The sequence below is a fragment of the Nomascus leucogenys genome, chromosome 1a (assembly GCF_006542625.1).
Source record: "Nomascus leucogenys isolate Asia chromosome 1a, Asia_NLE_v1, whole genome shotgun sequence".
Taxonomy (NCBI): domain Eukaryota; kingdom Metazoa; phylum Chordata; class Mammalia; order Primates; family Hylobatidae; genus Nomascus; species Nomascus leucogenys.
The window spans coordinates 85,294,568-85,308,120 of record NC_044381.1 but is presented as its reverse complement, the minus strand read 5'-3'; the positions used below and the strand labels follow the sequence as shown (position 1 = coordinate 85,308,120).

General features: G+C 42.1%; 1 protein-coding gene across 9 annotated transcripts in view; it reads right to left on the bottom strand.

The window, feature by feature from the left end:
- RAD51B (RAD51 paralog B) overlaps positions 1 to 13,553 on the bottom strand; it is a 915,086-nt gene that overhangs the window by 428,413 nt on the left and 473,120 nt on the right. For all 9 annotated transcript variants that reach the window (XM_030812482.1, XM_003263604.2, XM_030812462.1 and 6 more), the window contains one exon: positions 10,693 to 10,789. In XM_030812482.1, the coding sequence (XP_030668342.1) occupies positions 10,693 to 10,789 (97 nt within the window). The remainder of the gene's footprint in view (positions 1 to 10,692; positions 10,790 to 13,553) is intronic.

Here is a 13,553-nt window from a genome sequence, read left to right as displayed (position 1 = left end):
TATGTGGGTAAATCTCTGTTCGGGGCTCTCAGCTCTGAAGGCTGTGAGACCCCTGATTTCCCACTTCACACCTTTATATTTCTGTGTGTGTGTCTTTAATTCCTCTAGCACCGCTGGATTAGGGTCTCCCCAACCAAGCTGGTCTCGGCAATCCGGCCCCTGCCTGGCTCTACACCCTGCCTCGATTCCATGATGGGGGCTTTTCCCTCTGCCAGGTGCCCTTTCCCCTTCTCTCTCTCAAGAACTGCTGTTAATTCTTCACATGCCTCCTTGTTGTAAAGTTCCTAGAGAGCCTCCATCCCCAAGCCAGGACTCCTATCTGTTCCCCCAGAAACATCCCAAACCTAGTGCCATCATGATACCAAGTGTAACCTGCTTACTCGTCCATCATAGCCACACCCCTTCCCCTCCCCTGACTGTGAGCTTCCCAAAGAGCAGGGACTGTAGCTTTTGTCTCTGTGTCCCAAGCACCTGCCTAACACATGACCTAGCAGACAGTAGGTGGCTAATAAATATCATTATAGTGTATCACACTAAGCTACGCAGTCACCACCCTTGTGTGAAGGTGGGAGATTTCTCCTTCAAAAGCTGAGCTGTTCCACTTCTGTTCTTTCCTTTCTCACATGGTTCCCTGAATTGCCTATTGCCATTTATCATATAGTATTTATTATCATCAATTATTTATTAACTATTATTGTCAAGCACTTTTCTAAGATGTGGGGATCCAGCACTGAACAAAAGTGACAAAAATTCCTGCCCACAAGAACTTACATTTCGGCCAGGCACAGTGGCTCACTCCTGTAATCCCAGCAATTTGGGAGGCCGAGGCAGGTGGATCACTTGAGGTCAGGAGTTTGAGAGTAGCCTGGCTGACATGGCAAAACCCCATCTCTACTAAAAATACAAAAAAATTAGCCAGGTGTGGTGGTGCGTGCCTGTAATCCCAGCTACTCAGGAGGCTGAGGCATGAGAATTGCTTGAATGTGGGAGGCAGAGGTTGCAGTGAGTGGAGATCATGCCACTGCACTCGAGCCTGGGTGATAGAGTAAAACTGTGTCTCAAAAAAAAAAAAAACAAAAAACACCTCACATTCTAATGACCCTAAGACAGGCCTTTCTGCTGGTTTACCTTAGTTTTGTACTATCCAGTCAAACGGCAAGCTATTTCCCTCAGTTCTAGTTTGGTCCCTGAAGGAGCAAGAAACTTCTTCCTGGCTGGCCTTGGATCCACCCCTTGGTCTCTGGCAGCCACTTATTGACTGTTGTTTGTTTTCTGGGGTCTACATTTAAAGATTTCAATTGCTTATTCTATCTCTGGCCTAGAGTCCTACTCAGAAGGAATTTATTTTGAGGCTTTTCTAGCTTCATTTACCTAAACATATTTTAAAACAAAAAAAATTTGTCTCCTTAAACCTGTTCACTGGATTTCTTTCATCCTCTATAGCTGGAGATGACAGTGCCAGGAAATGTGATTAACCTTAGCTGCTTTAATGAGCCTATTAGATGGAAATATGGTTAAAAAAATCAACATCATAACCTAAAAAGACCTTCTATTAAAGACGGGAACCTCCACCTTGAACACACACACACACACACACTGCACATATACATATATACATTTGCATTTAACCCACAAAACTCAGACACTCCCCTGAGGGTAGAGAGTAATTTTGCTCTTGTATACTGTAAATCATGGAAAGGATGTAACTAACAGACACAGAGTTCTCCACTGCACATATTTTAGTTATCCAGCTGCCCTCTGGTCTTCTCTGGCTTCCCTTGCTCAAGCAGTGGATAGATGATGGCTGACCATGGGGACAGCCTGTGCTAACGTGCCTCTGTTATATGTCCCTGAATATGAGGTAACTTATACATGGTTAAATTTAGGCCTCATATCTCACCAGATAATAATAATTTAGAGTAGACAGTGGATTCTGGATAAACAGAAGAGACATCTCTCCCCTCCTGAAGACAAATTCAAGGGCTGATTATTGGTATAAAGAAAATTAGATCAAGGAGGAGCCAGGTTACCTGGGGCTAAAAGAAAATATTTTTACATTTTATTTTTAAAACAGTATACTGGTTTGATGGCATGGACTAGTGATAGGTAACTTCTACCAAAATTTTGATCTGAAAGGAGAGGGCTGGGTGTGGTGGCTCACACCTGTAATCCCAGCACATTGGGAGGTAGAGGCAGGAGGATCGCTTGAAGCCAGGAGTTTGAGACCAGCCTGGGCAGGATAGCAAGACCCTGTCTCTACAAAATAAAACTGAAAAAATTAGCCAGGCATGGTGGTGCATGCCTGTAGTCCCAGCTACTTGGAAGGCTGAGGTAGGAGGATCACTGGGGCCTGGGAGGCCAAGGCTACAGTGAGGGCAATGGAGTGAGACCCTGTCTCTAAATAAATAAATAAAAAATAAATGGAAGAAGGAGAAGATGCTGAGAATGAAAATAACTAAAGGGGTCAACAGAGCTACACAGTCCTACTTAACAAACTTATAATATCTGCTCAGCTGGACAAAGTCCTTCTATTAGATGTTATGTTTGGGTATTTACCTCCCTTCAAAAGGAATCTGTCCTTCATATATAGCCCCTTATAAGGAAAAAATGCCCCCCCATCAATGGATCCTGCTGAAAGGATAGGTGTACTGGCCATCTTCTTTACCGTTACAGCTGAATGGATGAAGGGACAACCCATGAACACAATTACCAGGTGTGAAAGATAAAATGGGTCAATTAGATCATAAAGTCAAGTGTCAGTGTCATGGAAAGGCAAGACAGAGATGAGACAAATGAAGAGAATAACTTAAGTTTCAACCTTCCCAATACCCACCCATGTGATCTGGCTGTATTTTAGTTCCTATTTATACATAGTCATGATAATCTCAATTGTGTCCTTACAAAAGAGCTTAGTGGATAAGAATGTACCTCTGGAGCCAGTCTCCCTAGGTGGAAATCCTGACTCTGCCACTAATTGTGTTGCCTTCTAAGCCCCAGTTCCTTCATCTACAAAATGGGATAATTAATACAGTTGTCCCGCGGTATCTGCAGGGGATTAATTCCACGGCCCCCTGCAGACACCAAAATCCATGGATGCTCAAGTCCTTTATATAAAATTGCATTGTATTTGCATATAACCTACACACATCCTCCTGGATACTTTCAATCTCTAGATTATTTATAATACCTAATACAGTGTAAATGCTATGTAGATAGTTGTTATACTGTAGTTTAGGGAATAATGACAAGGAAAAAGGTCTGTATGTGTTCAGCACAGACATAATCATCCATTTTTCCCCTACTATTTTTTGATTCATGGTTGGTTGAATCTATGGATGCAGAACTCATGGAGAAGGAGGGCCAACCGCGCTATCCTCAGAGGGTGGTTGTGAGGACTGAATGAGATAATAAACATACGATGCCAGGCATACAGTATATGGTCCATAATGTGTGTATTAATGTGCCCCGCAGGTGATTCTGATGTGTGCTAAAATTTGAGAAAATGGAATAAAGGTTTTGGTGAAGAAACACAACCACTCCGTATCTTTGACTGAAGAACAGCCCTCCTCTATCTGGGGAAGATCATCCATCTTCTTTAATTAAACATGCAGCTTTGGAAGGGATAGATATCAGAAACTAGGTCGGACCTCAACTGGACCCTCCTTGGGCTAGACCGCCTTGCTAGACCTTGTTACGATCCTTCTCCAAATCCTAGTAAACATCGCAAATGCATTCTGAAGATACTTCATGCCACATTACAACACAAACTAATCATTGGGCACCACCCCTAAAATCCAGCCGTTCTTTTCTTCTTTATGATCTCTGACCTAGAGGCCTCTTGCCCTTGGTATAGCATTCTCTGCAGTGATGGAAAACAAGGATCTCTTCTCAGAGAGTCCTTCTAACTTGAAGGCCTCTGGGATCACACCACCTCTTGGCATCCCATTCTCTCGGCTTTTGGCCCTGTCGTCACCTCTCTAGCTGAGGCAACTGACAAAGATGCCTTGGTGTTTTTGTCCCTCCAGCCTTCTTGACATTGAGACCTTAACAGAAACAGTGCAGATTTGAGAAATTGGACAGTAAATCCTAAATGGTAAAAAGATTTGAGGGTGAGGGGAAACTACTTTCAAAGCTAGCCCAACTCTCACACAAACTACCTCAAGGACTGCTCCCCAAAGAAACCTCTCTGGCTCTCATCTAACTTGATTGTAATGCATCTTGTGCTTCAAATGTGCCTCCTTTTGACAAACTAGCACCGGCAAAAGAGAGCTCCTGACCAAGAAGCACTTCCTGGTGGTTGACTTTAATGTTCCCTTTCTCCTTTTGTTCTCCCAGCTGAGGTTACATTGTCCCCTGGCCTCCAGGCTGAAAATCCTCAACACATTCCTCTCCCTTTTGGGATTTACAGCTTTTGTGACATTTGTAGGCTGTGCCCATCTCCTCTCAACTCTAGCCTCCCCTACCTCACATAACATTTAAGCTTTCTTTAGCCGAATACCACACATTTTTTGGTGCTTTTAATCTTTTTCTATAAATCAGGCATTTCATGGCATCTGAACAGCTGCTGGAAGACATATGCCCAGTCAAGTGCTATGGACTCCTGAATACCAGGGAAGTAGAGCACTGGCTGGCATGTGCCCTTGTGAATAGAACCATGTAAAATCGTGTGTGTTGATATAGTCTGTGGCTTTGGAAACAAAAACTGAAAGGTCACTAGGACACTTAAACATTTTTATCCAAAACTCACTCCTAAGAGGCAGCAGTAACCAAATTTAAAACTTCACGGGAGGGGCTCTGACTTCTGTTCCCAGCACACCACCTCTCACTGTGTGGCCTTTCAGCAATTCTCTTCTCTCCTTCATGCTTCAGTTGCTTGAGGTAGATTAAGAAATTCATCATTTTAAGACAATTAAAAATACTATGGAAACGCTAATGTTAATAATGTTGATCATAGTTGTTAATATTAACTTTGTAGTCACATGGTGACACCTTAGGCTTTCAAAGGACTAATTACAGCCAACTTGCACCATACCCCCAAGGAGTGGATTTTTAAAACTGCTCCACTCATATCCATTGGTACATGGCCCTACACAAACCAACGAACATTTAGTTTGAGATTGGGCTGCGAAGGGCCTTGGAGCTAAAGCATGTAGAGATTTCTGCTAACTTGAGCAACCCACCCCAAAGTCTGTGGTTAATGGATTACAAATTTGGGTAATGCAGGACAATAAATCACAACTATAATAATAAAGCTGAAAATACACACAATTTAAGTAGAAACACCAGTGTTTTTTATCGGAAATGAAAGAAACCATTGATCATAGCAACTGTCTGAGATTAGCAGGGAGCCACATTTTCAAACATCCTGCAGTAAATCCAGAGCAGATCCAGCTGGAAAGCAAGAGTGGAAATAAGACTTGAAAATTCATACCACGCTTTGAAGTTTGCTTCTTTCACAACCATGAGTCTCTGATTTGTCCCAACCATTCTGAGCTGTCTTGCTTGCTGAACTTATTTTAAAAGAGAACACAAGCCACAAACTTGCATATAATCTTTCAAATGGACTCCAGCTTTTTGCAGGGATGGTTTGGTAGGGAATATGAATCCCCAAATACTTTCTCTTGCACATGAAATCAGCCATCAATTCCCCCGACTCCAACCAGAATAGAAAGCCTTCCAACAATACAACTAGAAACCACTCTTGGTTCTAGGAAGTGCTGCTATTTCTCTTGTGTTCTTTCCTTGACCTATCCACACATTTTACATTTTTAGCTTTCATGTGCTATGATCTATTGAAAACAAGTAATGCAGAAAACAGGATACAACATGCCAGATGCTGGGAATACCAAGATGGCAGCCTAATAATGTCTTCTTTTCCATAAAGCCATGTGGAACTCCTGAAGTGGGCCATGTCACCATAATGAAGTAACTGCTACTCTGTTAAATCGTCAGAAGAAAGCAAGCCAATGGTCTATAGCTTCAATCTTGCACAGGGCTCACTGTTACCATCTGTCAAATCTCACCTACCAACTGTGTTACAGTAGGTGGGCACTCAGCCGGTTCTGCTCAAATCCCAGGTGACTTTGGAATAGGATATGGCATCTTAGGCCATTTGGACTGTTAGATCCCTTCTCTATTAATCACTCTGGGAGAAAGAGATGTTACCTATGACTGAGGTCCAACAATTCTTAGTATCTCCAATGACCATAAGGAAGAATTGGCAAGGGCTAAGAAACGTGTCCTTGGCCACACAACAGTCACAATAACTGAGCACGGAATTCTATAATAACCTATAGGTCTGAACTTCTGTCAACAAAATGAAATCTGAAGAAGAAAATACTGTGACTCAAAGTACCTAGTATAGAACAATGTAGAACATACAACCAAAAACTCCTTATTTCTGTCCCTATCTCTTCTGTTGAATGACAGAGTAGATACTGGAAGATTGCTACAGTCTTTTCCAGCTCTAACAGTTAAGATCATAAGGAGGGTCTGAAGATCAGAAACATTCACCCAATGATAGGGTTTAATTCTGATTTACAGAGTGGGAAGAATGACTGTGTTGTTGATGTTGCCCTAAACACAATAAAAAGGACCTTCAGAAATCTTAGCATTGGTACTCTGGCATACCTGCAACAGTCTCCCCTTCCTGTATTACTGTCTCTTTCTCACTCTGTGTACACTTCAGGTCTTGTCTCTTGCTCTCTCTGCCTGTCTCCACACAAAGGTATACAAAATCAGAAGTGTGTGCAAACCAGTGAGTATAAGAAACACACTGGGATTTGGGGGCGGGGGGCAAGGTCTATCCTGTCCTGTAATAGATTTCAGCTGCAGTGCACAGTACACTGCTTAAACAGTGCTCCCTTGAAAACAGTTGTGAGGTGAGAACAAGCAGCCAAGAGCAGCCAGCGATAAAATGATCTGAGTGGACCTAAGAGGAGTAGTACCCAGCAGGGGCTGATTCAGGGAAATGAAGTCCCTTCTGCTCTGATGCAGAGGAGGGAATACAAGTGACCTGGACCAACCGAGAGATCTCTTCCACCCCAATAGATCCTGTACTATTAATATCTGCCAGCTGCAGGCCCAGAGCATCCCCCTGCTGAGATCAAAAGAGCTCCTATCTTAGCTGGAACAAGGTCATCTGCACAGGGCTGTAAAAAGCGAGCCCTGGCTGGCTGCAGGGACGTCTATGGGGGAGGAGAAGTCAGGAGATGGGAGGTGCTCTCTCACGCTCCTTTAATCTCGGCTGACCAGCTGTTGCCCTCCCAGTGTTTGTAAAGTTGAGAGTTCTTTGTTTTTGTGTTGCTGGGTCTCCCCGCCCTCCCACCCTTATTAAATCTGTGGCTGAGTTGTTGGCTTGGATTAAGTAGACTCATGTTCACTGCTTGACATCATGGTATAATTCCCTTCATTGAGGTTTCATTCCACTGTTGAGTTATCCAGCTCCCAGGTGGGAGAGCCAAAGAAGGGAGAAGTACACCCCAAGGGCCAAGGACTTTCCCGGCATTGCTCCTGCCCCTGAGCTTTGTGCCTTGAGAAGGAATGAGAGGGCAAACTGAATTTTCTCTATTTACTTAAAATATCTCCTCATATTTGCAGTGTGCTTGTCAATTTGCAGCCTGTCTTTCACAAACTATCCTATTCACAAACTATTGGGAGAATGGAACTTTCGGAACTTATGCAAATTGACCAGTCACCCCATCCCTGTGTGTTTCTTATTCTCACTGGTTTGCACACACTTCTGATTTTGTACACCTTTGTGTGGAGAGAGGCAGAGAGAGCAAGAGACTGACAGACAAGACCACAAGTGTACCCAGAGTGACAAAGAGAAAACATACAGGGAGGAAGGGCTCCTGCAGGTATGCCGAAGTATCAGTGCTAAGATTTATTAAAGACCCTTTTTACTGTGTTTAATCTAGGGCAACATCAGCAACACGGCCATTCTTCCTACTCTGTAAGTCAGAATTAAAACCCCATCAGTGGGTGAATGCTCCTGACCTTCAGACCTACCTCATGATCTTATATGCTAGAGCTGGAAAACACTTTAGCAATCTTCTATGCTTCCAACCTGTCATGTAACAGAAGAAACTGAGACCCAAAGTCATCAAAAGGGCCTGCCTAACACCACAGTTAACAACACAATGGCAAAGCTGATACAATGAATGCTTGAAGCAAAACAGAGCAATTTATACATGTGTGTGCATGCGTGTGTGTGTGTAAATCATAGGAACTTAACATCTGTTGTAATATATTTGAATGGCTATAAATGTTCTAAGACATTGTTCATTTTAATCCACTAATAAAAACCTTCATTATAGACTTTAGGAATATATTTATATAGCCTCTTTATCTGCTCAGCTATACAAAAAAAAATCCAGAAAAATCAATTATTTCCATTATTTCTTGGATTTCTGGGAGGATGAGCTGGTAACTCTTCCTTTGCTATGAACACAAGTCAGGGGTTTCTTGTGGCAGTTATACTGCAGCCCCAAAGCAATTTCTTTTCTATGTGTTTTGCTTTTCTTCTTTGCTTAAGATAAACCAGGAAGGCAACACAAATAAAAGTACTTACTGATTTTCAAATAAGGAAGCAGTTTACTCTATTCTGGTCTCCTCAGAGCCGAATAAGTGTGTGTGTATATGTGTGTATGTGTGTGTGTAATAATTATAATAATTTTTTAACAATGTTCATAGGTGCTTTATACGATTCTCATGGTCGCTGTTCTTCTGAAGTATTTACTGTGATATTCATTCAGCATTTATTTACTGCCTAGTATGTGTCTAGAACTTTGCTAGTCACTAGATAACAACATGGATACAAAAAGAATATGACATGGTCGTGTCTTTAAAATCTGCCAATTTAGGCAGAAAAACATGAGAAGTTAAATTAATTTTCTAGACTTTTTCTCTATACAGTTGAGCAGATAGAGCGGCCACAGAGGAAAAACAGAGAGTGAGACCATAGCCAAGCAGGTTCTGTGAAAGAGGCAGTCTTTAAATAAGCCTCGAAGGAGTGCATGTGGGACGAGAAGCAGAAGAAGTGAAAGAGGGAAGCACTGTTCTAGGGTGAGCTGTCTCTGCACAGGCCTGGAGCTGGGAGTGGGGAGGGGCAGGCCAAGAGCGGCATACTTGGCATAGGAGCTTCACCTAAGATATCGGGAGGAACTAAATTTGAATAGAAAGGAAATGACAGATTATGAAGGGTTAAAATCATTCACTTTATCTAGTGGTGTTTTGAAAACCAGTCTACCCAAAGGGAGCAAATAAAAAAACAAGGCACCTGATTTTCAGCATTTGCTGATTTCCATGGTATAAATACTTTCACCATGGCTGATTTCAAGCTAACAAACCCCAAATACCTAAATATGTTAAAATCAGCTTACTGATTTTAGCTCATTCTCAGAAAAAAAAAAAAAAACAAAACAAAACAAACAACAAAAAAGAAACAAACAAACAAAAAACTATTCTAAGATTTCTGAGAGCAACAGAGCAGAACGAGGCCAGACGGGGAAGTTCAATTTGGTAGTGGCAGAATGGAAACTGTACAGGCTAGAGCTGGGAAGGCCAATCTGGATGTTATTAAAATAATTCAATTGGGAGTTTAGTAAATCTGCTGATCACAACACACATTACAAAAAAGAGGGGACAAAGGAAAGATACATGCGGAAAGAAGTACTAAGCAGACTTGATGACAAAAGTTTCAGGAGGGAGGAATACTCGATGATTCAGGTTTTCAGCCTCACTGATGGGGGTTATGATGATGTATCCCTGAACTTGGAAGGAGGGTACACAAAGCATTGTACAGTTTTCATAAATAAGCCACTAGTTTTCCCTCCTAAAGCCACCATTAAGAAGCAGAAGTGTGGTTTTTGCAATTTCTAAGACCATAAAGCAAAGCTGATCTGCAGAAGATCACCTGGGCAGTCAGTCAGGAGCCTTGCTAGGCCTAAAAGTCTCCCGTATTCCTTCATGAGCAATTCTCAGAAAGTGGAAAGGGAGGAGGGGCCTGGAAGAGCTATACATGTCTACCCAGACCCACAGCATTCTGCATGAAAGATACTAGACTACAAGGATAACAACTCAGAAATGTCAAGTAAGCACTTTCAATAAAACTAGAAACCACCCTCTGGTTTACTGGTGTTATTTCCCCAGCTACGTAAAGCTTATTGCCATCGAAACCATAGCCAGCCTGACCTTTGCTAGCAGGGGAGGGTGGAGAAAATTTTGCAGATTTACCAGCGTGGAGATTTTTTTCTTAATCTTCTGTAAAGCTGATCAGGAATGTCACATCTCTGGCACATGAAACTGATGTACGCTTTTTAGTCCAAAGGAACTCAGCACAAGCAAAAGGCTAAATTGCTAGGGGACCACTGGGAAAGCCAACCTTTGAGTATCAGTCTCAAAAACAAAGTCATTTAACAATTCATCGGCCCTCATACTAAGGACTTGAAATAGCACACAGAGGAGTGACTGGCCTCCAAATGGAGCTCCCTTATAGAGGCAGGGCAAGAGACTCCCCAGTATAAGAGATCAAATGCCAGGAAAGGTGGCCAAACCTAAATCAACAGGCTCCGGCTGGGTTCACTGGTCAGGGCCTATTAGCCATATCTCCCAGCTCTCAACAGGAGGTGGAGAGGCAGTGGGGCTGTACGTCAGTGTCAAGTTTCAGCCTCTCCAGGACAGATTCCTTACCTTCAGACAGGGACAAATCATCAGCTGGAGACACCAGGTCTGCCTGAGAAGCCAGGGCTCCACTCAGATGGGTTGTAATCTGATTCGTCAAGATAACCTGTGAACAGACAGGGAGAAGGGGGGTGGGGCAAGGGAGAAGAAAGACAGGGAAGACCAAATTAATTATTGGAGTTATCAAAAGGCAGACTATGGTTTAGGAGAAGACTGATAAATACACAGGTAGCAAAACCCCAGCCCTGACTTTCACCAGCTTTATCTTTAGGCCAGAATATCTGGCATGGCCTAGCAGTTATTCAAAACCCAGAAAACTGAGGAAATAGACTGACTTTTTTCAGAGTAAAACCTCTATCAATTCATTCTAAATGCTGAGTAAGTTGGGACTGAGGGGTGTTATCACATTGGTTAAATAATAGGCAGCTAACCACGATTAAATGCACATGTACACATTTTATCAGACTTTAATTTTTAAAATTATATCCACCAGGCACAGTGGCTCATACCTGTAATCCCAGCACTTTGGGAGGCTGAGGCAGGCGGATCACCTGAGGTCAGGAGTTTGAGAACAGCCTGACCAAATGGAGAAGGTCAGTCTCTACTGAAAATACAAAATTAGTCAGGCATGGTGGCACATGCCTATAATCCCAGCTACTCTACTCGGGAGGCTGAGGCAGGAGAATCGCTTGAACCCGAGGGGCGGAGGTTGTGGTGAGCTGAGATTGCACCATTGCACTCCAGCCTGGGCAACAAGAGCGAAATTCCATCTCAAAAATAAATAAATAAATTAATTAATTAAAAACAAAATAAAATAAAATTGCAACCACAACCTAAGATATTACTGGTGTTGAATAAAATTAATAATTTAAAATTTGGGGACAGGCACAGTGGCTCATGCCTGTAATCCCAGCACTTTGGGAGACTGAGGTGGGCGAATCACCTGAGGTCAGGAGTTTGAGACCAGCCTGGCCAACATGGAGAAACCCTGTCTCTACTAAAAATACCAAAAATTAGCCGGGCATAGTAGCAGGCGCCTGTAGTCCTAGCTACTCAGGAGGCTGAGACAGGAGAATTGCTTGAACCCAGGAGGCCGAGGTTGCAGTGAGCCAAGATCATGCCATTGCACTCCAGCCTGGGCAACAAGAGTGAAACTCTGTCTCAAACAAACAAACAAACAAATAAATAAATAAAATAAAATAAAATTTGGATGCCTGTAGCTTCTTTTCTTGTTATCGTTAAAAGTCAGAGTTTTATTTCCAAATTTGTGATATAGGAATGAATGAGTTTGACTCTAAAGAAATAACACTCCTCTTTTAAATAGTTAAATTCTAACATTAAATTCTAACAAAAAAAGTACAAAGTCTCACTATGTATTTAAGACACAAATGAGCATAATCCTACCTATACAAAATGAAGTTCATAACATTTAAGATCCCTGGAAAGGACTCTCATACTACCTAATTCATGGGATTGAATGCCACACAAATTTTCAAATTTGGTATAGTCAAGAAACTATTCCTAAAAAGTCCTCATTTGTAAAACCTACCTTATTGTTTAGAAGCCTAGAGGAAGAATAAATACAGGTTCTTTTCTGGAAAATTATAACATAGTGAATACAACAAACATTTAGATGTTCTCATCAAGGGAAGAAACTATGAGCATCTTGGTCACTCAGAGGCAACGTCCCTTCTGAAAGGCGCACTAGGCATTTAGTGCACAATTCAGTGCTTGGAATATTTGTCTAGCCAGACTGAGCTGGTCTGAAACAAGGGTCAGCTATGGTTTTGTTGCCACCCTGATTTGAACAGAAATGGAAGTTGCCTCCATTTTTTATTATCCAGCTTTTCAGCCACACCTCTGTCACTGTATCCTGAATGGACCAGTGACACATTATAAATCCTATATCAATGGCAGCTTAATTGAGGGCTGAGAGGGACCAGGACGGCAAGGTCAGGTAAAGAAATGAAGTACTCGAGTAGCAAAGACAACCTTTTAAGTTCTATGTGCCCACTGGGCTTGTGAGCCTCCAGTCACTCTGCAGCAATAATCAGATATTGTAGAATTCCACTCAGTATTTGCTAATCTTCTCTCTCATATTCTTTTGTATTGCTACTTTCCATAGACCAGTGAGAATCACCTAAGATATGCCTTCAGTTAAAATGGCTGGAACCTCCTTGAAACAACTGTTCAGCTCTATGAGTATAAATAAGGAACTGTGTTCATTGATCTCTTTTTTTTTTGTTTTTTTTTGAGACAGGGTCTCACTCTGTTGCCCAGTCTGGAGTGCAATAGCGTGATCTCAGCTCACTGCAACCTCTGCCTCCCAGGTTCAAGCATTTCTCCTGCCTCAGCTTCCCAAGTAGCTGGGACTACAGGCCTGTGCCACCACGCCTGGCTAATTTTGTATTTTTAGTAGAGATGGGGTTTCACCATGTTGGCCAGGCTGGTCTAGAACTCCTGACCTAAAATGATCCACCCGCCTCGCCCTCCCAGAGTGCTGGAATTACAGGCATGAGCCACCATGCCTGGCCATTTCTGTTTTATAATATAGGGTATGAGCTTTGGAGTTCAGTAAAACTGGGTTCAAATTCCGATTTTGATCCTGTGTACCTTTGAGCTTCATTTGTTCATAGGTAAAATAATATCTATCTCATAGAATTTTTATGAGAATTAAATGAGACAATCAATGTAAGATACTTAAAGTATCTGACACATAGTAAATATTCAATAAATAGAAGCAATTGTTGTTATTGTTATTATTTCCTTCAGAATGAGGATACACAGGTTAATAAATTAGTATATGCCACAGGCTCCAGACAGTTGGTTCTAACAATAGAACACTAAATCACAATTTTCTATATCAGGAT